The 27,986-nt window shown below is 33.1% G+C and overlaps 3 protein-coding genes and 1 long non-coding RNA gene across 9 annotated transcripts; 2 read left to right on the top strand and 2 right to left on the bottom strand.

Annotated features, from left to right (window-relative positions):
- Positions 1–49: 49 nt before the first annotated feature.
- LOC109161827 lies at positions 50–22,693 on the bottom strand. Its single transcript, XR_002050962.1, has 3 exons — positions 22,681–22,693; positions 9,422–9,428; positions 50–89 (listed from the first exon to the last, which is right to left on the bottom strand). It is a non-coding gene; the product is annotated as an uncharacterized LOC109161827 (long non-coding RNA).
- LOC109161818 (eukaryotic translation initiation factor 2A) lies at positions 9,299–14,723 on the top strand. Its single transcript, XM_019310347.1, has 13 exons — positions 9,299–9,406; positions 9,833–10,288; positions 10,378–10,564; positions 11,073–11,304; positions 11,451–11,519; positions 12,014–12,115; positions 12,261–12,301; positions 12,728–12,861; positions 13,247–13,310; positions 13,385–13,481; positions 13,560–13,678; positions 14,110–14,132; positions 14,225–14,723. The coding sequence occupies exons 2-13, from the start codon at positions 9,894–9,896 to the stop codon at positions 14,304–14,306; spliced, it is 1,545 nt and encodes a 514-aa protein (XP_019165892.1). The 5' UTR covers positions 9,299–9,406; positions 9,833–9,893; the 3' UTR covers positions 14,307–14,723.
- Positions 14,909–21,208, bottom strand: LOC109161816 (something about silencing protein 10). Of its 3 annotated transcripts, none has more exons than XM_019310344.1 (16): positions 20,766–21,208; positions 20,387–20,481; positions 20,150–20,243; positions 19,453–19,586; positions 19,144–19,269; positions 18,885–19,024; positions 18,667–18,754; positions 18,248–18,424; positions 17,637–17,804; positions 17,305–17,391; positions 16,991–17,130; positions 16,721–16,859; positions 15,832–16,088; positions 15,605–15,668; positions 15,449–15,517; positions 14,909–15,356 (listed from the first exon to the last, which is right to left on the bottom strand). In XM_019310344.1, the coding sequence occupies exons 1-16, from the start codon at positions 20,878–20,880 to the stop codon at positions 15,225–15,227; spliced, it is 2,025 nt and encodes a 674-aa protein (XP_019165889.1). In that variant the 5' UTR covers positions 20,881–21,208; the 3' UTR covers positions 14,909–15,224. The 3 variants fall into 3 exon arrangements, with proteins under 3 accessions (XP_019165889.1, XP_019165890.1, XP_019165891.1); XM_019310345.1 differs by having other exon boundaries at positions 20,150–20,240; XM_019310346.1 differs by having other exon boundaries at positions 15,832–16,085; positions 20,150–20,240; positions 20,766–21,207.
- Positions 21,279–27,656, top strand: LOC109161823 (DNA polymerase I). Of its 4 annotated transcripts, none has more exons than XM_019310353.1 (16): positions 21,280–21,472; positions 21,577–21,765; positions 21,858–22,056; positions 22,978–23,057; positions 23,503–23,541; positions 24,122–24,140; positions 24,642–24,695; positions 25,434–25,561; positions 25,638–25,706; positions 26,019–26,104; positions 26,306–26,415; positions 26,589–26,639; positions 26,801–26,859; positions 26,941–26,985; positions 27,109–27,183; positions 27,359–27,656. In XM_019310353.1, the coding sequence occupies exons 2-16, from the start codon at positions 21,616–21,618 to the stop codon at positions 27,476–27,478; spliced, it is 1,284 nt and encodes a 427-aa protein (XP_019165898.1). In that variant the 5' UTR covers positions 21,280–21,472; positions 21,577–21,615; the 3' UTR covers positions 27,479–27,656. The 4 variants fall into 4 exon arrangements, with proteins under 4 accessions (XP_019165900.1, XP_019165898.1, XP_019165897.1 ...); XM_019310352.1 differs by having other exon boundaries at positions 21,574–21,765; XM_019310354.1 differs by having other exon boundaries at positions 21,280–21,481; positions 21,574–21,765.
- The last annotated feature ends 330 nt before the right edge of the window (positions 27,657–27,986 follow it).

The following is a 27,986-nucleotide window of genomic DNA, read 5'->3' as shown; positions in this document are numbered from 1 at the left end:
GCAACAAAAATTTTCTCTTTTTTTTTTTTTAAGTAAACTGCTGCATATATTAATTGATCAAAGCCGAAAGAAAGGTAGGGGGGGTGATCCTCCCACACCATAGAGTTTGCCTGTAACAAGGCTGACTGAGCTAACGAATGAGCTAAAACATTAAAAATACGAGGAACATAAATAACTGAACAGATAATAAAAGAGTTCATCAAGGCTCGACATGCTGAAACAGCTAAACCATCATACGTTTTGTGTTGGGTATATAAGAAATTGAAGTTCGATCGGATGGTTAATTAGATTTATACGATGATTGGAACTCATGGGTAAAGCTAATTTTTAGGATCTATGTAAGAAGGGATAAAAATTAGGAGTGTAAATTGAGCCAAAGAGCAAAGTTAAGAGAGTAAAAGTGCAAAGATGGAGCGATAGATATGTAGTGTGGAAAGGCAGAAAGTTTTAGTCTTTAGGGTTCAGGGTAACAAAGTAGGGTTCGAAATGAAGGACAACAAAATTGTTAGATTGGAAAAATCAAAAAATAGTATAAAATAGCAAGAAATGACATTTTAAGCAGCTATTTTATGGTACAAATATTAGTGGAGTCCACTCTCGATTTGGGTCGGATCAAAATGGATTCGGATTCTTTGTAGTGAGACAAAGAGATTGATATATTGTACGCTCAAAACGAATAACGGGTGAATGAATTGGAAAAATGAAGGGGACTATTTGAGTACGCCTAGTTACACGATTTAGCACCTATAGGAATGCAATCTATTACATTCCTATAAACTTTTTGAAGATACATTCCTATAAACTTTTAATATGTTAAATTGAATTCAAGTGTCACGTTGATCATCGCATAAGTAGCTTTCATATGTAATAAAAATCAATACATGTACAATCTTAGCCAACATCATTTCTCCCTATACCTATATGATTATACTTGAAAGTTGAAATGAAATTTATTTTTGCTATTATAGTGTACAGTATAAGTATTAAAAAGAAAACAAAATAGATTGAAATTTCAAAGGAGATTCAAGCTTTCAAAAGAGCCATATGTGCATGGTGTTGCTTATTAATTAATGGAATAAGGTTCAAATTGGCCACTGAACGTAACCTGAAAGTGTAATTAGGCCACTGAACGAAAAAAAAAGTGCAATTAGGCCACTGAACACTCTAAAAATGTGTAATTTCACCTAATAGCAGGTTACCATCAATTTTAGCAGGTTATCTGCTTACGTGGCAGCTGAGTTGGCATTTTTAATAAATTTTAATTAATTTTTAATAAATCTTAATAATAACTTTTTATTAAAAAAATTAAAAAAAATAAAAACGACTTTATTTTATTTTTTATTTAATTTTTTCCAATTTTTTTATAAAATTTATTATTAAAATTAATTATTAAAAATTATTAAAAATGCCAACTAAGCTGCCACATAAGCAGGTAACCTGCTAAAATTGATGGTAACCTGCTATCCGGTAAAATTGCATACGTTTGGAGAGTTCAGTGGCCTAATTGCACATTTTTTTAGTGTTCAATGGCCTAATTGCACTTTTTTTTCGTTCAGTGGCCTAATTGCATTTTCATGTTACGTTCAGTGGCCAATTTGAACCTTATTCCTTAATTAATTAGATGAAGTTAGGCAACAATATAGTTGCACTTTGTTAATGCACCAAGACTTGTCTGGTGACAACATTTTCAAACAATTGTTAGGTGTGACATTCATCTATTTAATTACGGAGTATATTGCTAACTCAGTTTATTTGTCATTATAAATTGGTAAAATTAATTAATATTATTGGATTCCCTATTAAAAGATCTATATAAATCAATCAAATAATGTATTGCAAGTGCCATCAAATCTTGCGGCCACACTCATCATGCATAAACAAAGTCAAATGCACTACTCATTATTAATTTGTCACAACTATTACAAAAAATTGTACGATCAAATTGATTTTTTTTTTTATTGAATGTGTTAATATTAAATTTGTATGTATAACATGAATAATAATATTACATCAATGTGCTCACTTTTTAATTGAATTTTAAAAGTCAGCAAATATATAATTTTAATTATATAAATCGAGTTTGTCATCAAATTCTGTAACTATTGAGTGATACTTATTTTGTACTGAAAATTCATTAAATTATAGTACCTTCCCACCTTAGTATATTAATTGAGTTGGTAAAAATAATCATGAAAATTGTGTAACAAATACCTAATCATTGAATACTTGGTAAACTTTATAGTATATTAGATTAGAAATATATATATATATATATATATATATATATATATATATATATATATTTTCCGTGCAAACAATGCTTTTTGTGCGGCCACTCACTATTAGGTAAGCATAAATGCAGTACAAAGTGTTCGGAAATGTATCATTAGGTGTGGTGCGGTATGTTGTATTTTGTGGTGTATTGGTACATTTTATTGTGGTGCATTTTTTGCATACATAATGGTAAATTTACACCAATCATACGAAAATCATTGTCCACATTTGAATAAGTATATATATACATTTTATAATTACAGAAATTAATTAATTAATCATATTCTTGACGATAAATAATAAAAGTTTGATTCTTGATGAAGTCTAAATAATGGAATTCTCCCACTGCCAACCCCACCCAAACAGATCAGCATGATTATATGGGATTGTTCCATCCATCGATGCTATGATGATGGTTTTTTTTTTTCTCCTAAATAGGATAAATATAAATTAATTTTTTATTCATAATTAGGGATATGTTAAATTTCATGTTAGATATAAATGTTCAATTTGATTGAAATTATTTATAATTAATTTTTTCATAATGTTAAATTTGGTATTAAGTGTTAATTATTTCAGCTAAATTAATGGATAGTTGTCATCTCAAATTTGACTACCCATCGAAGTTATGTATTAGTCTTTTTGATATGAACCGATCCGTTATAAATAATATAAGCAAGTTTACCACATTATGATTCTTTGTAGCCGACTTCACTCAGAGTACACATTCGGAACGTGAGTATGAGCCTCTCCGTAAATTAAAAAGTTTAGTAATTAGTTAAGATTATTTATTAAAGCAATTAGGATGGAGTTGGAAGAGTGAAGCGGCTAATAAATGGGTTGGTCCAAAATGTGGGTCATTTTCAAGAATTCCTGCGAACAGCACTAGGCACTAAAAAGTGGTGAAAAGCAGACAAACAACATGACATTAATGAAACTAACCTTAATTCTTGGATTTTTCCTAATTCCCAAACCCAAACAAATTCTCTCTTGAAAAGATAAAAATTAATATCGGTGGTGAAAGGGCATGAGGTTTGAGTCAGTCATGCTGGCCAGTGAACACTGACAATGACTTATGCCCTAAGGCCACTATATATAAAAACAATGCATGCCATTGATGCTCCTTTATTACCCACCATTATTTTGATTGCTTAAACTAGCATTTTAGGTCATAACATTTCCACATTAACTTTATTTTGGAAAAAGTTTCTCAATTATATATTGCTCTTAGAGCATCTCCATCCTACAATGATAAAATATGATTATTATTTTTTTGACATAAGGTTGAGATGGAAGAGAGATATGAGAGGGGAAAGAGTGAAAATAAATTTGTAAGGATTGGGATTTTTTTTATTGCCCTAAGGTAAATAAAATAATAATAAAAGAACTCAACCTGTGAGCGTTTTGTGCACCAACAATTTCTAACATGTGCATCGGTGAGTTGTTTCTTTTGGGTTTAGGTTGTGGACCCTATAAAATCCTCACATTGAGTTTATTTGTTGGGATGCTATTATTACTTCGTTCATAATTTTTTGCTCATATTATAAACTTCTGGTAGTCTATTGGTACATAAGCATGCCACATGAGTACGTGACACGTTAATATTTACTCGTTAGTCGTTAACAAGTGTTTGAATAAAAAAATATTTTAGATCAAGCAACATAAACTTGTAATTTTAGAAAGAAATTAAATTACAAATTTAGTCTTCAATATATATAAAACAATATTAAAAACATTCTAACTCTAATATGGGGTGTGTGGTCGAGTAGAAGAGACTATCTATCTTTAATCAAAGAGTCAAAAGTTTGATCTTTGACTTTAGGTATAGAGCAATCTTAAATCTATAGGCCAACTGTCCCAGCTAAAAGAGCTGAGATGCCTACACAGTGATGGGTGAGTAATTATAGTCACGGTATCCGACGAAAAGCTCTTGGTACCCGAAAAAAATATTAAAAACACCCGATAATAATAATCTAACATTTCCCTCAATTCATGCTTCATTTATGTCGATCGGTTTTAATTTTTGAACTGTCCCATTGTTAAACCCTCACATCCCAACGTTTTGGCCTCAAAACCAGTCGTGCATGAGCCATGAGGCATACCCCCACATAACTCCCCACAAAACCTGGTTTGGAATTCCCTATTACAAAATAATATATTTGAATATTGGGGGAAAAAAGTAACAAGTATTGGAAGAGTTTTCGTTTAAAAAAAAAACACAACTTACGTTTAATATATGATTTTTGAATCATGTTGTTATTATGGCTGTCTATTTACTACTCACTCCCTCTTATTTTATGTGTCGAGTTTGATTAACGAGGTTGGAATGGAGTTACGTTATTTACAATATTTAATTTTTCATAATATTGAGTTTAGAATTAATATGTAAAATTTATATATTTAGAAACTACATTAAAAGTACTATTAAACACAAGAAATAAAATTTAAAAGTTATAAGAAAATGTTAATAGAAATAAGCAAAGAAAAAAAATTTAATTTGGTCAATTAATAGTAAATGAACATATTAGAAGGAGTAATTAATTATTAAAGTTACACTAACTTTTAATACAAATAACATCAAACATATGAATTGAATTCAATATATAATATATAAAGAGTTAATGAACAATTTGGTCCCTCAATTATTAGTGAATTGTCAATGTAGCCCCTCAATTGCTTATTCATCGATTTAGTCCTCGAAAACAATTATTTTTAATCGATTTAGTCTCTCCGGTCGTCGATTTGGTCCCCGAAAACAATTATTTTTAGTCAATTTAGTCCCTCCGGCCATCGACGGAAGATGGCTTGAGAGGCTAAATCGACTAAAAATAATTTTTTTCGGAGACCAAATCGATGAATAAGCAATTGAGAGACTATATTGACAATTCGCTAATAATTGAGGGACCAAATTGTTCATTAACTCATATATAAAATATGAATGTGTAGGCTAATTACGGAGTATTAGTTTACAAATTACAATAAGCCGTTTGGTTGCAACTTCCAATGAGAGAATTAAAGGGAAAAGTAATTGTAATTTTGTGGAAAATGAAAAATGTGAGAATAAAGTTGAAATTCAAATTATATTGTTAGACATGATTAGAATTACAGGAAAATTCAAAACAAATATATAAGATTATTAAGAAGGGCAATTTGATCATCACACTCTAAACTTAACCAAATTCTAAAACTTTTCACTTATTAATTGGAATTAGGTGGGAACATAATAGAATTGTAATTCCTATTTACCAAACACCGAAATGAATTTTTAATTGAAAAAGAATACGCATTTAAATTTGGTATTAGAGCCCATGATTGATTAAAAAGTAACCGACCCTCAAGCGTAAAAGGTATGTTAAGCACAATACATATATATATATATATATATATATATATATATATATATATATAATAGTCCTCTATTTATCAATTTGGTCTTTTAATAAGATAGAAATTAGGATATATTCTATAATATTGAGTTTGAACTTCGATGTAACGTAAAAAAAAAAAAAAACTGTGCAGTCCAACAATCCTTCAATTTTTAAAACTTCCTTTTATGATGGGAAGACACGGATGATAGTGATCATGTTATTTTACTTATTTATTTACCATCTGTTGCAACTTGCAAGGCGCTGGCGCTGTGGCAGCCACCTTAGTCTATTCTCTTTTTATTTTATTTTATGATGGGAAGGGTATGAATGTAAATTCAAGCGGTTCATATACACTTGTATTTTTGTTTCTGTTTTTTTAATTTTTTTTTTTAAATAATGTCAACGCTCTTAAAGAGAGAGAAAACTATTGAAAGGATAAGACATTCAATTATGCATACAGCATACATATTAACTGCGATTTCTGGGATTTTTTTATTTATTACTTTATTTCTTCTGCGGGAATACTTTAGGATGATTGATGAGAGGCATATATAAAATTTAAAATGGTGGGAATAGTATTTCAAAAATATTTAAGTGAGTGAAAATGGTTCTTGTATTTAGATAGTTAATATTATATTTTTTTAAAAAAAATAATAGATTTACTTTATAGAAGTATAATTTTCGTTAAATTTACAAATTTTATTAAATAAAACAAAGTGAATTAATAAAAACAATGACTCATTACTTTTTTTCAGATAAATTAAAACATAATACCTCAGTATGAAATAAAAACTGACATAAAAGAATAAATGTAATATTATTTAATTTTTTTATTTTTCTTTTCTATAATTTATAAGCTGTTATATACAAAAAATAGTTGTGAGTTTCTCTTATTTACTTTTAAAAAAAAATGGTGGGGATATGATGACCCACAAACATTAGGGACTACTAATTCTTGAAGCACGAGGAAGACAAGTTGGATAAGGCAGCATGCAATAGAACGCGTCTCTTATATTATTATTATTATTATTATTATTATTATTATTATTATTATTTAATTTTAAGAAGAGGTATAGTAGTGGATAATTTAAACTAATCAATGTGTATAATTGTGCCAATAATAGATCAGATAAACCATATAATTGGATGAATTAATTTGTAATTTTAGTTTAAATGTTTAGATTATTCCTTGTTAATTATTGTGTTTTAAACAATCATATATGGGAGTTGACATTTATATTATTTGAGTGTATTGTAGTCATTTGATACTATACTTTGATTGCATGCATACAATCAAAATGATGTGGCACATATCAAATTCGACTCTGATCAAAAAGTTAGTCTCACACAAAAATCATTAAATAATTTGAGTAAGTAAAGTTAATTATTCTTCACCCTCAAAAAGCAAAGTCTGATCTCTAATCTTTAGAATTTCCACACTTTGATCTTACAAAATTATGGATTGGAAAAATAAATTACGGTAACTCATTGACTTTCTTATAGAGGAGAGGCAGGTGCTTTATGAATTATGACACAATGCAAGAACTCACCCATATATCAAATTCGATGCATCACATCAACACCCATTTGCTTTATTGTGATCACATGACCAACTTGGCAACTCATAACTACAAATTGTTTTTGAAAATAATAATAATAGTGAAAAAGATAGAGAGAGATGGAATGAGCTTTTATTTGAGCGTGTATTTGAAGAAAACATGAATGATATAGTCATTGTAATCATGTCTTGAAGAAGAAAAGAGATCAAAATGATGGTACATATATAGTTTTCTGTCAATTTCGAATAGTGATTTATTGGGTACGGTGTTATATATGCATGGTTACAAGTACATACACCATTGATTAATTAACCTTAGTGTCTATTAAATTAATGTAATTAAGTAGTAGTGTTTATCATGCATTTATAATATGTATAGTTGATATAGATATTTAATTTATCATAACTTTAAATTGTTACACAGTAAAAAGTATATTTCGTACTAATATATAATTTATGATCTATGTAGTAACATTTTGATTCTTTTAATATATGAAGACTCGTTCAGAAATCTTGTGAATAGAATAATAAATGTATGTTGAGATACATTTTTGTATGGGTTTTGGCTGGGTAATGCGTGAGGATGGAGGGGCTTTTTTAGCTGCTAAAAATTTATGTGTTCCAGGTAACTATTCCGTTCTAAAAGCAAAGCAGTATGCAATCGCGAGGCTCTTAGTTGGCTCAAGGATACCGGAATGGGAGAAGTGGATATTGAAACCGATTCACAATTAGTTTATTTTGCTTTACGCTTGAATTCTTTTACATCTACTTTTGGTTTTATTATTGACGACATTAAGGAAGTTGCATCCATGATTAACGATGTAGACTTCTGTTTTGTTAAGCGATCTGCGAACCACCCATATTGTTGCTCGGGAGGCTGTTTCTTTGTCAGATTGCGATGAGTAGTTTGATGATCCTCTTCATTTCCTTGTTGAGTGCTTTTTATATGATATAATGAATTAAGTTCTTCTCAAAAAGACAATATAGTATATAAAATAGTACATCTGGCATATGAAATGATCATTTAAATGATACTATTTATTCCTTAATGCATGATAGCTATGAAAAGTTTACTAAGTATGGTGATATCATTTAAAAAAAAAAAAATTAAAATGTATTATAAAGAAAAATGGGAGGTAATATTTTTTTCTAAATAAAATAATAATTTTATTTTCCTTGTTTACAAAAAAAAAAAAAAAGTATGGTGTAAAACTGTTTCACATAAGACATAATACTCTATGTTCATAATAATTTTATTTTCATAATTTTTGAATTTTATATTCACAATTATTGAACTTTATATTCACCATTACAGAACTCTATGTTCATAATTATAGAACTCTATGTTCATAACACTATCTTCATAATTATATAACTCTATGTTCATAATTATAGAACTTTATGTTCATAATTTTTGAAATCTATATTTACAATTATAAACAGTTTTAGAACGTGTCCACCTTGCAAGGTGAACACAGTTCCACAACATAATTTGTTATAGATATTAGCAATAGAAGGTCCAATTTATAAGTTATATTTATTGTTGGATCTATAGACGAAGCCCATGCGTGGCCAACAGCCTATCGGGGATTGTTATATCGTGGATAACGATTCAATACACATAATTTGACTTCATAATGTATATAATTTATATTTATAATACATATAATTTATGTTCACAATATATATACACATAAACATGATATAATGAACATGAATTATGTGCATTATGAACATGAATTCTGTACATTATGAATATGAGTTATGTGTATTATATCAAGTGTTTATGTGTCTTCATTATATTGTGTTTATTTATATTTTTTTTTTTTGGTGAGGAAATTATATTGTGTTTATGTGTATGTGTATTATGAACATAAATTCTATACATTATGAATATGAATTCTGTACATTATAAAGTCAAATTACGTGTGTTGAACCAGGATCCACAATGTCCATGGTCCACGATATAAATTGCCCTATCTCAGAGGGGTGTAAATACAGATTTAAAAATATATAGAGGTCAGAGTGTAATTATCCATAATTTTGGCCCACAAAGTTGGGGTAAAAGTTTAATTTATGAAAGCTTGAGGTTAGCGAAATGTTCCTGATGTTTTAGAAAAGAACCGAGTTTGCCGAAATCGGGTGCCTCGACTCACTTCGCTGAAGAACTCCGACCGGAACCGCCGTCAACTGGTTTGCTTTTCAGGTGTTTACCTCTAACGTTGCTACTCATACGTAAAACTGTTCATTGATTTTGGTTCAACTTAAATTTATATAAGAGTGTTTCATAACAGCCATTGCCATTTTTTGCTTATATTCTTTGAATCTTTACGGATTACCTTGTTGATAGATATTAATAATTGAAGTGATCTTATTAACTGTTCTAAAATTTTGTTCTTTGTTAATCTCTGAAGTGAAGTTGTCCCCTCCCTAAAAGGACAAGAAAATTGAATATGTTTGCTGTTGTTTCAATCACCACTGACAATTGTATTAATTCATTATTAGTAAAAAGTGAAAATTGGATTTCTTTTGATGCAAGTAGTTATCTACCATATGAATTGTATTGATTAAGAATTGAAACAAGTTTCTCTTTTGTTAATTTTTACAACATCTAGTCTGTCTCTTTTTGTAGTTTTGCTTATTGAGTGACTGGTGGGAATCTTGATACTGGAGAGCATTTTTGAAACCTTCAAATGGCAGTTTCAGAGACCTCGCCGGCAATGGAAATTTTGATAAGAGGACCAGAAGGTTATGCTATTTGGGATGGGCCGCCTTTCCCTAATGGTCAACCTAGTATCAGGCTCGCTACAGTCCCTTGTACAAGTGCAAAGTTTAGTGAAGATGGGTCAAAACTCATGGTTATGAAATCAGACTCAGTAATTAGTGTGCATGATTGTAAAACCTTGAAAGAGATTAGGAGTTTTGAAATTCCCAATGTGCTTGCTGCTGTTATTTCTCCTTGTGGAACATACCTCCAGACCTTCCAGAAATGCACATCCCCACAGGACAAAAATGTGGTCTTGTGGAAGGTGGTGAGTGGCGAATCTGTTTACCAGTTGTATCAGAAGAACATGGCAAAAGCTACATGGTATGGCATTTTTCTTATCTTGGCCTACCATTTTCTGAAATTGATATCAAATTGTGGAAATCTATCATGTGATATGTTGTTTTCTGTAGGCCGTCTGTACGCTTTAGCTCTGATGAAATGGCTGCATGCAGATTGGCAACCAATGAGATACAACTTTTTGATGGTAGAGACTTCTCAAAAGGAATTGTGCAACGGGTTCGTGTTCCTGGAATAGCTGCACTGGAGCTTTCTAAGACTCCTGGATCCTATGTGGCCGCATTTGTTCCCGAATCGAAGGTTTTGATTTTACAATTTTAAATAAATATTGAAAAAATGGATTTATGTATTCCACCACACCCAACCCCCCCCCCCCCCCCCCCCAAAAAAAAAAATGTTGTGTTTATGTATAGAAGTGAACTGGATTGGATGCCCATCTAGTAGTAATAATATCTCTGGGCATGTGGTTGAAAATGGACAAGTATAAGTGAGAATTTTGTGATTTTAGTACTCAAAGAATTGGAATAACAAAGTTTTAGAGGCTCCTTACAATGTAGAAAATTTGGAATGAACACTGTGTTAGGCTTTCACCTTCAAAAGTCAATTACATGGATTATGGATTAAGGAGTAATGAATAAAATGGCAGGTGTAACTTCAGATAAAGTGGATAATGATCAACCAGTTTTCAAACAGATGACATCTAACTGATGATAGTGATAAATTGATAATAAGACCTTTATCCTGTCCTTTGATGCCTATATGACAGAGATTTTTTTGTTTTTGAAGCTTTGCCCTTTAATTTTTATAGGGAATGCCAGCAAGTGTTCAAATATATACCTCTGGAAAGGACTCACAAACCCCTGTTGCTCGACGTAGTTTCTTCCGGTGCTCAACTGTGCAACTGAGTTGGAACCATGGTTCTACTGGGCTCCTAGTGTTGGTGCAATCAGATGTTGATAAAACCAATCAGAGTTACTATGGGGAGACAAAGTTAAACTACTTGACTACAGATGGAACCCATGAAGGACTTGTGCCACTTCGTAAGTTTTTCTATCTTCTCATTTTCTTCAGCAAGCATGCTTCAATCTAGTAATCCTCATGGCTGTGTTTCAGATTTTTCTAGTTCTCTTCAACAAACATTTTTCTTTCAAGTGAGATGGACATGATTGAGTTGGGAATATTGCAGGTAAAGAAGGGCCTGTTCATGATGTTCAATGGTCGTACACAGGCAAAGAATTTGCAGTTGTTTATGGATGTATCCTTGCCTCCCCACCAATCCCTACCCTGACCCTATCAGCACCAATGAAATGAAAAGAAAATAACCTGGAATTCTAATGTACTTCTGGATTCTACATGAAAACCAGGATATTTGCATATTAAGGCTAATAACTCGGATGCAACCACATATTTTGTTTAAGGCTCATGTAATAGCTGCTGTCTTCTCTCTCTCTCTCTTTCTCTATGTAGATGTTCCTAAAAACTTTATGAAAAAGTGGGTTTGTACAATATGCTAGAATGCCAGTGGATTAACTTCAGAAGGTTCTAAGTCTAAGGACACAAAACTTAAACTGGGAGTGGGGTAAAGGGTTGGGTGTGGTCTGTAACTCTGTATATCTTAGACTCTATTTGTTTAGTGGAAGTGTTGGCTGTTTTTACTTGTTTCTATTTGAACAATTTGTAAAAGATAATTTAACTCACAATCACCTGTGTTTTTCTTTACCCTTTTTCAATTTTCCTTGACATCCTTAGTTATGCCTGCTATGGCAACAATATTTGACAAGAAATGCAATCCTCTTCTTGAGCTTGGAACGGGCCCATACAACACAATCAGATGGAATCCAAGAGGAAAGTGTATCCTTTGTTGAAAATAACTTTTTTACCCCACTCCCCTTCAGTTTTCTTGGTTTCAGTAATTTGATGGAAACAGGTTTCTGTCTGGTTGTTTGTAGTACTTGTTGGTAATTCTTCTTGTCTTGCCTTAATCTTCTTTTTATAGTTATTTGCTTGGCAGGCTTTGGAAACTTACCCGGTGATATGGTATTTTTTCTTAAAACTGTTATTTTAATTTTAGTATAATGATTCTGCTGGTTTCTTAGCCCATGTCATATAATCCATATGCACACATGTTTTTTCATTTGCTGAACTGCTGGCTCTTAGGATCTGTTGGCATATATTGGGCAGTCAAGACCTCCAACTATACATGTCCAGTTTTCCTTATTTTTAAGATAAGCAAGTGAATGTATTTTTTTTTACCTAAAAACTTATTTAGAAGGAATAACTCTGGCATGAACCCTCTGCTTACATATGAAATGCATCTTTCTATTATGTATAGTACAGCTACACATAATGTTTATTTGCCCTGAATCTTAAAAATGAGTTTCTCCAACTTCTGTAAGTCTTGTGATTGCTAATCCTGGATATCATGTTTGCACATGATTAAGCTCAACTATGCTTGCTGTTCAGGCATTCTGGGACTATGTTGAAAAAAAGAAACTTGCAACTACTAAAGCTGAATTATCAGTGACAAGTGAATGGTCTCCGGATGGACGTTATTTTATGACTGCCACAACAGCTCCTAGACTCCAAGTTGACAATGGGTATGCATACTCTTTGCTTATTGTCCAATAGTGTGGTTATGAAATAAAGATGAATTTATAATTGATTGGTTAAAGGTTTAACTGTTAAGAATGTGTTAAGAGTTTCAAATCTTGTAAATGATCATTTGCGAGTGATAATTGAAATCTAGATCCATTAGGAGTAACAGATTATCAGATAAATAACAGAGAATTTGGTGTAGAGTGCCAGAGATTACTGATTAGACCAAAGTTCACTTTGAAGTGTCCAATTTGTAGGTCAGCAAACACAACTATGTAGTTGTTGTTCTGGAGTCGAGTTTGTTCCTAGCTTGGTCATAAACGGACCTGCATATTTGCAAAATACATGCACATATTCACTAATATTTGGTTTTTGATGTGGCTAAAGGATTAAGGTCTTTCATCACAATGGATCACTGTACTTCAAGAAGATGTTTGAAAAATTGTACCAGGTGAAAATCTTGGCAAAATTTCCATTATTTGGTGATGGACCCAAATGCTGACCTACTTAATTTTTCTCTTACAGGCTGACTGGAAACCTGAGTCCCCAGATAAGTTTGGTGAAATTTCAGAATTTTTGAAGGCTGTTGACTCCCTGAAAATTGACGAAACCAAAGTTCAAGGTTGCACGACACTGTCAAATCTTGAAGATTTAGTATCAATTATGCCATACGAATCGAAATAAACGATGTTATTTGCAGGACAAGGATCAAAAGCTTCCAAACCTGCCACAAAAACTACACCTGCCAATCCTCCTGCACAAAAGCCTGCTGCTTATCGTCCACCTCATGCCAAAGCTGCAGCTGCTGTCCAAGCAGAGGTATGCTAGAATTCCTTAAACTCGTGTTATTGAAAACTGCACTGGAATTTCTTTTCTAAGACCGCGTCAAATATCTGATTTGTCTTTATTTTGTAAAATTTCCTTTTACTTTGTTGGTAAAGCAATGTCAAATTTTCCTCGCACAGTAACTTATTAACAGTATCAGTAAAATACATCTGAATGTACCGTTGGAGTTCCATACGATATGATCAGGCTTTCCTTTTGCATGGTCTACAAACACCAACTGGATTTGAGTTTTCAGTCTGTAATGCAAGAGTTCATTATAGCGTTTATATGGTTGGGAAGTGGACATAACAATACAATGTTCACATGCTATATCACAATTTGTTACGCAGTATTAATATACGGAGTATATATATCCTTTCTCTATTACAATGTTATCTAACAGTTGCATTGTTTTCATTTTACAGTTATTTGGTGGAAATCCTTCAGGGTAAGCATCCAGACGTGCTTACTCATTTTCCTTATTTTTATGTTTCGATGCAAAACCGCTTTTTGATATTCTGCATATTTTCATAAATGTAGAGAGCTGAGCAAGAATGCACTGAAAAACAAGAAAAAGAGGGAAAAACAAAAGGAGAAAAAAGCTGCTGAGGGTGCTATATAGTCAGTTCCAAGTCTACATCATCTCAAGTCTCAAGTCTTGGTCTGCTCAGGCTTAGGGCATTAGGTATTTGAGCCTTCAAGCTATTCAATCATTCTGCCTATCCAAATGGCTGAAAATGTCGCCCTTGCTCGCACAATCATCATCCACGTTGGACGCTATGCCTTCTGAAAGCTTTTAAGTTTCAAAAATTTTGTACTAATGCAAAACTTTGGTCAACAATTATTTTCCATGTTCTGAAAGCTTTTAAGTTTCAAAAATTTTGTACTATTGCAAAACTTTGGTCAACAATTATTTTCCATGTTCAGAGGCCTCTTGTGCTGTGTAAACCATGGATTATAAATGTAGTGCAGTTCCTATTATTTTTAGTGTCTAATGCTTTATTTTTACTAAATAAAGAATTATTATTTTGATATTGCACTAAATACATTCAATGATAAAAATATGCTCTCTTTCGTTCTATTTTATGCATCTTTCTTTGTTCAACATAATTGGAATTTCTTATAATTTAAATTTATTATTAATATATAAAATTTATATATTTAAAAATATTATTATTAAATAAATAATTCAAAAATATAAATAAATAAAAGGACGAAGTATATATAAGTTATAAATGCCCAAATACTTGGGGTCATATATTAAGAAATAGTGAAAGAGTTCAACAAAATTGGAACTCAGGTGGCTGCAAAAGCACACCACTTGAAAACGTATCCCAAATAATTGATGTCTATATGTAAGATGATGATGACACCTAGGACGAATATATCTGAAAAAAGATTTGAATAAATAAATCCTCACAACAAGCATACAACAAAATTCCAGTTTGGACCAACCTACAAGAACATGATTGCATGCATCATGGAACCCACAACCATGATGATCTTTGCTAGGTTGCATGTATCAAAATGGCACAAGAACTTAGTTCTTGAATCGTAAACTACGGCTGATACCAGCATTAATACCAGAAGCTTCTCCGCCATAAGGACCAGAGGGTTTCTTGATCTCCCGCACCTGTCCTTTCCTACGTTTAACAGCTTCTGTGTGCTTCGACTGTGACAAGGAGAAAAGAATGGTATTAGTTCAGTATGCGTGCTTTAATTTAAAAAACGAAAAAAAAAAAACACTACAGTTTTGTTGCATACCCTGTACTTCTTCCTTGGATTTTTGCCTTTCTTGTTACGATTACGAGTTAACCCCCTGTTTTTCTCGATCTAGCATAAAGACGACAGGCACATTTAGAAGGTTAAGCATGATAATGAAAAAATGCCAATACTACATGATAAGAAAGGATGCCAAACCAGGTAACTAATCTGGCGCTTCCCATCCACAGTGGTTTCAGGTAGAGACGACACTAATTGGGGCCTGCATCAGCAATTTTTGTTTTATTATGAACATGAAGATTGAAGATACCGGTTCTAGAAGGTGAATTATATGAGGTAAACACAGTTGAAATGTGCCCTTGTACTTGCATATGGACAAAAAGGAACCAAAAATTTTGGGCCATCTTATTGAAAAAGTTACAAACCTTGAATACTTCTCTTCTTTAGCAGCAACCTTTGCAGAAAGCTTTTTCTCTACTTGTTTGTAGAACTCCAAGTCTGAGTCTGTTTCACCATTTGCATCAACTTCATCAGCCCCATCACTTGAGAGGTCCGCAGACTCATCTTCAACATCATCTGCAGAATTAATACCAGCTCCAGCAAGAACTCTCAACTCATGTTTCCTTCGTCTCTCCCCAATATCATCTCGTTTTGGTAAGTCATCATCACCAGAAATAACCTGCTAAAAAGGATGAAAACTTTATAAAACATAGAAATCCATAGATACGAATTTTGAGTAATGCATATGAGTCTTAGATGGTAGATCTCAAATAAAGTATTTGACAAGGTGCAATGACCAATCAAAGACTAAAGATGAAATGCTTGGAACATCAAAGCATCTTGGGGTTTTGAGTTTACCAACTCATACCCAAAATGAATAGACATAAAACCTGGAAAATTCTTAGAGCATTAAGATTTTGGGAGTTCATGTTTCACTCATATGAAGAATAAAATGACACATTTGAAGGACAACTGTTCAGACACTTCCAATCAGAAATAAACAGCTTTAATTTGGGAAATAACCATTGTTATTGATGGTGAATAACATTGGTATCTGCTCAAACAAGTATATCATTAAGCAAACTGTTGGGAAAAAAATGAGATTAGGTAACCAAAACTTTTTAACAGCTATTGGCATTTTAAAGCTACTTTGACATATAATAAATGTGAGGACTGTGTAATCAAGATATACAACTGATATAATCATTTCTCAAATTTCCATGATAATGATTAAATTTACACTTGCAAGCTAAGCTAATGTATGAATGTATGATAGATATAAATGAGTCTAAAAATGAGAGAATACAACCACACCTTGGATTTATTCACTTGAGTCACAAGCTTAGATAGTTTACTTGGACGTGGCAAATGGCCATTACCATTTGCCACCCCATGAACACCTCCTTCTATGTCCATGGCATCATCATCAAAATCTTCTAAGGTTGCAAGTTGTCTGTTGAATATAACATTCATATAAAGATTACCAGTTAATGTAAATATTATAATTGGCTTCACTTTTGCACTAGAAAGTACTCAGATAACATTTAACAATGAAAAATCACAAATGCATAAAGAAAATTATACCCATTCACCGGTCGTAGACGTTTCTTAGAGTTTTCATGTTTTGCTGCTAAAGAACTGAAGACACCTTTCTGTTTCAGCTTCTCCTCAAGAGCTGCTCTTATTTTTAACATTTCCATGCTTTGTACACCCACTTGGTCATCCTGCCAGGGTTTTAAGCTAATGTCAGTATATACAGTAACCAAGCATGCTGATAAAGGTGGCAAAGGAAAACAAGGGTGTGAGAGGAGGGCTGTAAACACACAAGAATCAGATACATTAGTACGAGTGATTCTATTATTATTTCTAACATGATGTTTTAGAATCTCTCTACATACATGACCTACCTGAAGCTTCCGCTTTGAATGAGTTTTATTGTACTCCTTTGTACTATTCAACTCCACTGATTGGGCAGCTCCATTAGGCTAAAAATAATTGGGAAAACATTAGTATATTCCACAAACATGCATATATGGTCACATGCTTTTATACACATATAGCCCTATAAGCAAAATAATTTTATGAAAATGAACATATGGAAACAAGGAGTAATAAACACATGCAGCAATAAAATACTTATGCATGTGCTATATAAAGAAGAGCAGAACAGCAAAATAAATACTTGTGTGTGTGTGTGTGTGTGTGTGTGTGTGTATCAAGAGGTAGTTACCTCTGTAACTTGAGTGTCAACTACAACCACAGAGGGATTTTGATTTGGTGGATGCTCAGATTCAAAGGCAACATCCCCTGTAACCAATCTCTCTTCGGCTTCAGTACCACCACTCTTGCTCAAAAGAATTTCAACTTCAGAAGGAATATTCCCATTAAGTTCTTTCATCTGCAATGAAGCATGCTTGAAGAATGAGGGAAGTAATCAAGATAACATTAGATCCATAAACAAAAGGGAGAATGTACAGCAGCTCGATTTATAGGTTGTGAAATAATTCCTCAAAAAACAGCTATCCAAAATGACTAAAATGCAAAAACATCTCAACTCTCGAGTACAAAATGCCACATCAATCACTCATCTTCTACAGATCAAAGCTCCAAGGTTCCAGGGCTGTAGTAGATCTGGAGGAATTTTCCCATATGAGAAAATCAAACACAAAAATGTTTGCGATATGGTTCCTCACCTTACAAGGCCTGAATGCTTTACCATTTTATTTTATTTGGTATTTATTAAGGTTGGGGTGGTGGTAAATGAGGGAATAGTAGTTGGTTTTAACTGATTAGTAGAAAAGAACATTATTTAGTTTGCAATTATTAATGAAAGATGCTAACCTTATCCAACAAAGCCTTTATATCCACGAGGCGAGAAATAACTGGATGATCACAAACAGGTTGCCCTTCTGATTTGAGAAGTAGATAGAAGGTAATAGCCTGGCAATATGAGAGCAGAAGAAGCCTTTTGACCTCCAGGTAGTGCAATTCTCCTTTCTTTCCACTTCCAACATTAATCTTCAAAAAACAAACAATTAGCATGCCATTGATCTAATATCAACCAATACAATAAATTTAAGGGCAGAAAAACTCACTATTAACTGAATGAACCAGACAAAAGTGAACTATTAATAGAGAAAAGTGGTGATTTGTCTACAATGGAATTTCATTAGACAACACTCTTAGTTACAGTTACATTATTGTCTATTTAGCTTGGAAATGTTGGAGCAGATGACAGAAGTTCGATAATCAAGGAGTACCTTGCTCAAGAGTGGATTTACTTTGTTATCAAGCTCCTCATGTGCTTCATTAAGCTCAGACAATAAACCAACTAATTCTGGGGCAGAGCTACATCAGAAAAAAATGGAGAAAACTCAGAAACATAAATGCTTTACATGAACAACCAAAATCTGGACTACAAGTGCAGCAAAGAGAGGAAAATACAATCCCAATGACAAAACAACTGAGAAGTGCTCACCTATAGACAACATCCATTTGCTCTTCTCTTGTTAAAGCATTTAAATCTTTCTTTATTTTCTCATAGGCAATGTTGGTTTCATTGTTCTCTTCTTTATCAGTAGAATCTTTTGCAGCAGGTTTACCGTGGGCTAGAATTTCCTGCAATAAAGGAGTTGGTAAGTATATTGTGCAACTCAATCCAACAGCATTTCTTTTACATACCCAATATGAATAATTGATGGGTTTAAGCCAATGAAAAGATGTAAATGGTTTATTACCTCAAATGTTGCTTCTTTGTCATCTTCAAGACCAAAGTCTTCCAATGACAAAGCTTTAGCATTTTCCTTCTGCAATCTCAAAACCTCTTCCTCCTCCGCTGGGAGATCATCATCACTTGAATTTAGCTAAAAAGATAATAAACAGGAGTCAATTTCACTATAATCAATATTTTTAGATACAATACCAATAAATGCACAAAAAATTTACCAACACATTAGCATTTTGAAAAAAATAAATTCTTAAACATGTGGTAACTTCAGTGACATGAAAGCTAAAAGTACAAGATGATGGAGTTGACATATACAAACATTTTCAGTGCTGTAATAAACCGACTTGTGTCTACTCCACACAGTTCTCTTTTTCTCCTCTTTATCAGATTCATCGTGCATTTCATCATCAACCCCACCCGTTTTTGCTCGCATATACTTTAGTTGCTTTGAAACTGCATAGGTAAGACACTTGAATTAGATAAAACAAATATTCTGATCAATGTGCACTCTAGGAAAATGTTTTCATCCAACATGTTTGCACAAGATTTTAAGAAGCAATATGTATCGGATTCAATTAAGGAGTTCCACCACTGAAGCACATGGGTATATAAAAAAACCAACAGTAAAAGTCTAAATGTAAAAATTATGAATGCATGAAGTAGGGGTTGTATGACTCCAATACTCCATGCATTTTAAAAACACATGTTCAACATAGTAATCCAGAACAGAAAGTTATCCATAAATTCAATACTAATGGTATCAAAATAGTTGAAAACAATGCCATGGATATTAAGTTCCCTGGTTATGTTGCACCAATAATTTTTTTTTTCACAATCAATTCCAAGTTCAGTTTCTGGGGTCCAAAAAGATAGACTTACCTTTTAGTCATGTATGTAAGCAGCAAACTATTTTTTAAATACCTACTCAGCAATTGCAATAATTCCAATAAGAAACTTCCCTTTTACAAATATCATCATGAAAAAAATATTAAACAGTTAGGAGATTGCTCACTTACTTTTAGCAGCAAGGCCATCATCATGATCATCATCATCGTTCCCCTCATCTTCATCTTCATCTTCATCATCATCCTCATCATCATCATCATCCTCCTGCAAAAGCATATTTAGAAATTAAAAGTTTCCCTTAACAACTACTCTACATGTTTCTCACATCTATTCTGTGCTGGCTAAAATCATTATTGGGAGCATTTACATATTATTTTCTCCATGATAACACTGGGGCATAAATATACCTCCAAATCATACACAGGATGGTCATCATCTTCATCAGACTCTTCATCAACATCTTTGTTAATGTCCAGTGGAATTATATCCCTCTGCTTGTGAACTACAACCATAAAGACAGAAAAAGGAAAAACAAAAAAACAAAAACTTTTAACTTTTAAGTAAACAAAAATGTCATTAAATTAATAACTCAAAATTTCTCTGGTCCAGCTAATATACATATACATATACATAATTAAAAAAGAGAGATTGAAAATATTGGGTAACTTTGAGCCAAAAGGACTAAAACCTTACAATTAAACGTGTACATTTTTTTTTATGGTCTAATTAGAATTAATATGACACTTCAGAAAAAATGTTAAGGGAAAAAAGGGAAGAAAGATTTACAGGCATCGATTTCATCGTTCATCATATCATCATCTTCATCGTAGAAGTCCATTTTGGAAGACTTCTTTGAGGGATTGCTTTCCCTCTTCTTGTGTTTTCCAGCTTTTCTTCCCATAGCAAATCTCTCTTTGCGCGAGCGCGTCCAAATGGAGAAGACGGGTTTTAGCAGCCAAAAGAGTAGGAACGAGCACGGTACTCTCCTCTTTAGAATAACAGTTCTCTCAATATAGTATGCGATTAATACGTCAGAGTATACTGATGAGAAATAGAGAAACCTAAAAAGCTGAAAAGAGGAAAACCTCTCCCATTCTCTTCTTTACTGTCCTTTTCGAAGGTACCGGAACTGTAGTCGGCGAAATTCCGGCGAGGCGGTGAATATCCTGAGAGGGACTGAGAGGCGCCAAGGGTGAACTTGTGAAAGGGTTGCGAGGGTTTAAGAGAAAAAAAATAATGTTTTTTTTTTTTCTTTTAAATATAATCCGGAATTTCAGCTTACGTGGGCTATCGGGTCGGTTCGGGTCATAAGCAAAGAAACTGGGTTTTTGCTCAAGTAGAAGCTAGCCTGACCCGACAACACCAGTGCAGAATTCTCGTCATCGTCGAGCAAGGTAGCTGGAAGCCGGCTGCCGGAGAGTTAAGATCAGTGATTTTCACCGGAAAATATATAAATTTATTCAGAAAATCGAGAAAATGTTTCTCGCTATATAGTACGTGATGTAAAACTCTGTAAAAGCACTCTTCAATCTTTTCTTATCCTTTTTTTTTTTTTCAGGATTTTAATAGTGTTTTGTAATGTTCTACTATTTAGTAGGCTGGAAGCGTAATTACAATCAAAATTGGGAGTAATTTCATGGCGTGCTCTCAAATGCAAGCTTTCTTCTGCAGAACTCTGTTTTCATTCGGAAGGAACTTCTCAGTAATTACCCCGAGGGCTGTTTCTATTAACAGTTTTACCACTCCCGGTTTCAGAAATCACTCTCCAGCAGCTAAATTAAAAAGGGTAAATTAGATACAGTACTTGTGCTGTTATCATATTTGATTTAGTGCGCCTTGTTCGTTAAAGCTGTTTTTTTTTTTTTTTTTTTTTTTCAGGGTTATTGTGCTTTATCTTCTGCTACTAATAGTAATATTGGTGTTACTACTGAAAGTGAAAGAGTTGTTCAAAGAAATGTGATTTTGGATTCCGAAGCTCATCATAAAGTTGGGCAATTAACACCTGACTCTGGGAATGGCAGAGTAATGCTGATTGATGGGACATCTATTATATACCGGGCTTATTACCGACTTCTTGGTATGTTAAACTGTTTAGTTTGGAATTTTCATGCCATAATCTGAATTTAACATACTACTTTGAACCTGTTCAAATTTTCTTGTAATTATATGTTGTTCTATACACATTGTCAGTGTATGTTTGTAGGAGTGTGTACGGTCTAAAATAATAATATTGTGACTCCTTTTGTATCAAGTTAGAAAAAGTTCAGCTCCATTGTTCTTGGTATGCTACTCCATAACTGAAAGCATATAAAAGGATTCTAGTCTAGATATAAAATAAAAAAATAAAAATAAAAAGAAGAAGAAGAAGAAGAAGAAGGCCTTTTTGGTAGAATTTTGGCTTTGTAGTGATAAACAGTTGTTTTAGAGTTCCCTTCTTGGTAGAAACGGTGGCTTTTCCCCTGAAATTGTAGCTAATTTATATTGCCTATAGGTGGCTTTCTGCTCTAGTGATTTAAACGACCACCTCTGCTTTATACATGAAGCCCAGATATCACATGGATTATTTAACCATTAGTTTCAAGAATTGTTTTTTATGTTCAAGATTTATATTCCAGTGGAAGTATTAAGTTTCATTTTGCAATGTGATTAAAATTATTTTACTTGTCAAAAATAGGCTTCCTCCTAGCATCATTGTAGCAACATCTGTTTATATACTCACTATTACTTTCCAGATTTCTAATTTCTAAAATAGGCTCCACATTTTAACTGCTTTATCGCCAGAAGTTTCAAGGAATTTGTCCATTATTTCAACCAAAAATTGGTTTTATCCACTTATGGTGCAGCGACTATTTGATTATTGTTAAATTAACATAAAAAATCTTAAAATTTAGACTGAAACTATGGTCAAATCATTTTTATCTTATCTGGTATGTTTTGTCTTCTTCTCCACCGTGTTATGCCCCCAACTAATCTAAAGTTATAATGTTAATTTAAACAGCTAAATTGCACCATGGTCACCTTTCCCATGCTGATGGCAATGGAGATTGGGTCTTAACTATATTTACAGCCTTGTCACTTGTAAGTTGCAGTTATTTGGGTTTGTGCTATTGCTTCTGTTATTTCTTCAACCCATTTGTGCCAGTTTTGAACATCATCAAGTGAGTTCATTTCTCAATATATCATTGCACAGTCTTAAAAATGTGGAGTTTCTATTTCACTTTAAGGGACTTTTGCACCACTTGCTATATATTGCTACCTTTTGATTTAAAGAAACATTTTGTAATTGACTAGTTGAAAATGTGTAAAAGGATTTTATAGAGTTTTCATTAGAAGTTTATATACAAGACACATTGAAATAAATATGGTTTGACTGTTTGAGTTATGCGCTAATTGCACTTTAACCAAGTTCAGAAGCTGTTTGCATTCATCTTCCTCTGGTTGATTAAATACTTTTTGTTTCATCTTTCCTTTGATAAAGGCTTGAAATATCAACTATTAAGTAACTGGCATTTTGATTGTGCAGATTATTGACGTGCTTGAATTTATTCCATCACATTTGGTGGTACAAATCTTATCCTCCCTATAAATTATCGGAATCGTTAATATTTTCATTGTTTGTATGCTTTATATGTTTAGAAGGGAAGTTCATAGTTCCTTTTAATTAATTAATTAATTTATTTTTTTTTGGCTTTTTGTGGATAAGTAATCAATATATTTCTAAGGCAGTCTTTGGTTTTTTGTTTTCTGGTGGAGATAACTTTGCATTGAAACATAAGAATAGATCATATAAGTTAGCTAGGGGAGTATAGGAGGTAGGCTATATTTGCATGTAGTACGTGTCATTCGCAACTGAAAATTATCCTAACTTTCTTTTACTATTAATTTCTGTTTTGTCTTTACCATGCTATATAGATTTTGGAATTCAACTTGCTGACTGTTTTTATGAAGGCTTATTTTTGAAAATTCTAATCCACTAGTACTAGTAAGATTTATGATTTCTGACTCAATAGTAAAAACTTTTGCATTTCCACAAGAGTTCCTCTTTGGTATTTCACTTGGTGCTTTAGTCAGGCTTCACCTTTTTGTAACCTTAATTGACTACCGTATGCCCCTGCAACTTATTTTTTTTTCATCTTTTGCAGGTAGTTTTTGACCATGATGGTAAGATTTATATTTTGATTGATTACTTTTCATTCTCAGATATCTTAGTCAAACTAGATGAAAAAGTTAAACCACTCGTTGCTGATGCTTGGATGTTCACCATTAAGTGAACAAGCTCTGTGTGGATCCCTGGTAGTGCAGCAATAGGATTTTTTAATGTTTGTGTCCAAAAGACTGTAAATTAATCCTATAAAAGGCAGGATTTAGGGATTAGATTGCATGGCATTTTTGAGACATGCTTCTCTCATTTCCTTTTCTTTTTGTATTTTTTAAAACACACTATACTAGTTTAGCAATTTAGTTGCTTTGCCAAAATGAACTACTCATACTGGAAGAGTGAAAGTTAAGTTAGAAATCTTCTTCAGTAGTTTGTGTCAGGACTTGGTGATTTCATCTTATGAAAAGGTGCTTGAAATCCATGCCTATGCCATTAAACTGGGTTTGGATTTTCAATGCCTGTTTTTGAACAACATTTGCTAAAATCAAAATTCTCGCTTACAGGATTTCCATTTGGTCATACACCTGTTACATCCAAACAAAATTTTATTGCAAAAGGTATGACTTCTTTTTTTCCCCATTCTAATGAAGAGTAATTTATTGGTGAGAACGCTTATGGGAAATTAAAAATGACCCCTTGACTGTTCGAGTGACATCTACATTCTACAGTCTGCAGCACAAGCTATGCCATGCATGACCATTAATTAACTGCATTTCATAGTAACAAGATTTTGAGTTGAATCTACAAAAATTGGCTTTGAGAGGACATTTTTAGTTGCAGTGATAGTGTCAGATATTTTTTGCTCGATGATCGAAGGTGGGCAATTACAGGGAACACACTCCAACTGTTCGAAAAGTTCAGCTGTTTCTTTATGTGATAGTGTCTATGTTTTTTTTGTTGATATGCAGTTTATTTCCAGATATCTTGTGATCAGACAGCAACATCCGTCTTTGAAGATAAATGATAGAATAATGCTAGTTATATCACTAACCATATTAATGGAGATATTAGTTCTCTCCCATGCTTATTTTCTACTTTTTTCTCTATGGTTGAGAATCTTGTTTTCCTTAAGTAACCCAGTTAAATGTGTGAATTTATATATTCAAGCCTTTCATTTTTTTTTAATGTATTATTTTGGGTTAGGAGGTTTCTCTCTTTCCCCTATGTCTGTCAATTATTGTTTGAAATAAATTGATCTGATATGGTATCTGGCATTTTACTGTTTACAGTTAATGACACAAGTTTTAGGTTTCAGTTAGTCTAATTGAAACAAGTAATTTGGAATTTTTCTATAGGCCTCAATTTTCGTCACACTATGTACCCTGCATACAAAAGCAATCGCCCTCCTACACCTGATACTATCGTTCAAGGACTTCAGTTCCTGAAAGCATCCATAAAAGCAATGTCCATCAAAGTGATTGAGGTAATTGCTAGGTACAATTTGTATGAAATAATTGTCCAAGACTTGATTTTTCTATGATTCATCTGTATCTCCGCAGGTCCCCGGGGTTGAAGCCGATGATGTAATTGGGACATTGGCTGCTAGGAGTGTTGATGCTGGTTACAAGGTAAAGTTGATCTTATTTCTATCGCATCATAAATTGGTGGTTATTTGAGTGGCGTATCTTGTTCTAGTGCTTTGCTTTTTTTGAACTACCTTCTGACCTTATCAGAAGTTTATACTCTTCATTTGTTAAGTAATATTGAATTGAATATGTCTGTTAATTATGTACCTTTAAGATGCTATGAAGAATATATTGATGCTTTCTATTTTAGTAATTTGTTTTTTCTGTACTGTAAAAATGTAGACAATTTGACTTAGGTTTTGTGTCTGGATATCTCACAGATTTGCTACTTCTGCTTGCTATGAAACTTTACAGGTCCGAGTTGTCTCTCCAGACAAAGACTTCTTTCAGATTCTATCCCCTTCATTACGTCTTTTACGAATTGCTCCTCGTGGATTTGAGTCAGTATTACTTCAATTATCAACATTTGAGTAGTCATACTATAAATGCTTTGCATCAAAGACAAAGTTGCTTTTCATAATACAATTGCATCAACTGAATTTGTAATCTCAATCTTTCTAGATCTCGTCATCAGACTGAAATTTGCTACTGTATGTGTATGCTAAAGTATTTATTTGCCACTTCTGTGGGAATTTCTTCAGGATGGTCTCATTTGGGATGGAGGATTTTGCTAAAAAGTATGGAGGATTGCATCCATCCCAATTTGTTGATATGATCTCGCTTGTGGGCGATAAATCTGATAATATACCAGGTTAGTGCACTGTGTTATTCTTAAACTGAAGCTTATTTGGAATAAGTAGCGAATATTGTGCGAATATGACCTTTGTATGCCATGAAGGATAACCTTATCCACCTGCTGATGTTGTGCTACTTCTAATCTCTGATAAGATTTCTGCCATATAATTTTGAAGTTTTTACCTGCAGGAGTTCACGGGATTGGTGATGTTAATGCTTCTCAGCTGATCTTGAAATTTGGCATGTTCCTTATTCCCTTCACTTCATATCAAACTTCTTAATTTACCAGAAGAATAGTCTTGTTCATTTTTTATACATGTCATTATTGTCTTTTAATTTTGATTCACTGGACTGGAACACTACCCCTTCTTGTTATTTATTACTGTCTTCTACGTGGATAGGAACACTTGAAAACTTGCTGGATTGTGTTGAACAAGTTGAGGATGAGCGAATCAGGGAGGTAGTTAATTGCTTCATATTCATTTCCCCGTCATATTCTGTCCTTGACCTCTCAATATAAGCTGTAATTTGATCATTTCAGGCATTAATATCAAATGCCGAACAGGCTAGATTAAGCAAGAATCTGGTATGCATCTGTTTTGTTCTTCCTCGGTATCATTTCCTTTATTGCCCCTGCCTCTGACCCTGCAGCTATCTGATCAGAAAATGAAAATTTATCCACCCCCCAAAACCTCCATCATCCTTGCAGGCATTGTTACGCTGTGATCTTCCATCATACATGGTCCCTTTTGCCACCGACGATCTGGTATTTAGAAAGCCAGAGGTAAGTGCATATTATGTCTCCCAATCAGCATTCTGAAAATTCACACGCACTTCTGTTCAAAGTACAGTTTCTTTGAATTCTTGGGAGCGATTTAAATTTCAACTGCAAATATTGAACCTTTTCGCGATATCCATTTCCCATTTGCTGCTTAACTGGATAAATTAAACCTACACAGGACAATGGGGAGAAATTTACAAGCCTCTTGACAGCTATAAGTGCTTATGCTGAAGGATTTTCAGCAGATTCCATAATCCGAAGAGCGTTTTATCTGTGGAAGAAGATGGAAAGGCAATAGATGAGCTCCAAGATTAACAAGTTGCTAATGGAAGTCTTCAATTCTTTGGTGATTGTTGTTAAAAATTGCAGAGTTGTTGGATTGTTGTACAAAGTAGTCACAAGCAATTTTGTCTGTAATTAATTTACTCAAAATTCTATATAGATGAAGGGTACTTACAGTGGTTCTTTTTATACTACCTTAACATGTTTTTCAATTTTCTTTTGATATGAAACCATCTAAGGCTATTTTTTTTTTTATTTTTTATTTTGCATTAGAAGGGGGAAACCCAAAACTGTTAAACAAGCTAGCTAAAAGACTGATTGCGCCAAATAGGTACGCCATCTAAATCATCAAACAAAGCAAATAAAATTTCGTCAGTATTTGGCTTTGAGCACTCCAAAAAGCACCATGTCGTCAGCGAAGAAGATGTGGGATAAATGGGGGCTATCACTTGAGAACTTGATTCCTTTCCAGCAGCCTGCATTAGTAGAATCATCAATCACATGGCTAAATTGGTTCCGTACAT

This window comes from Ipomoea nil, unplaced genomic scaffold, assembly GCF_001879475.1.
Source record: "Ipomoea nil cultivar Tokyo-kokei standard unplaced genomic scaffold, Asagao_1.1 scaffold2926, whole genome shotgun sequence".
NCBI lineage: Eukaryota > Viridiplantae > Streptophyta > Magnoliopsida > Solanales > Convolvulaceae > Ipomoea > Ipomoea nil.
Note: the sequence above shows the minus strand (reverse complement) of the source record. Positions and strands in the feature narration are given on the sequence as shown.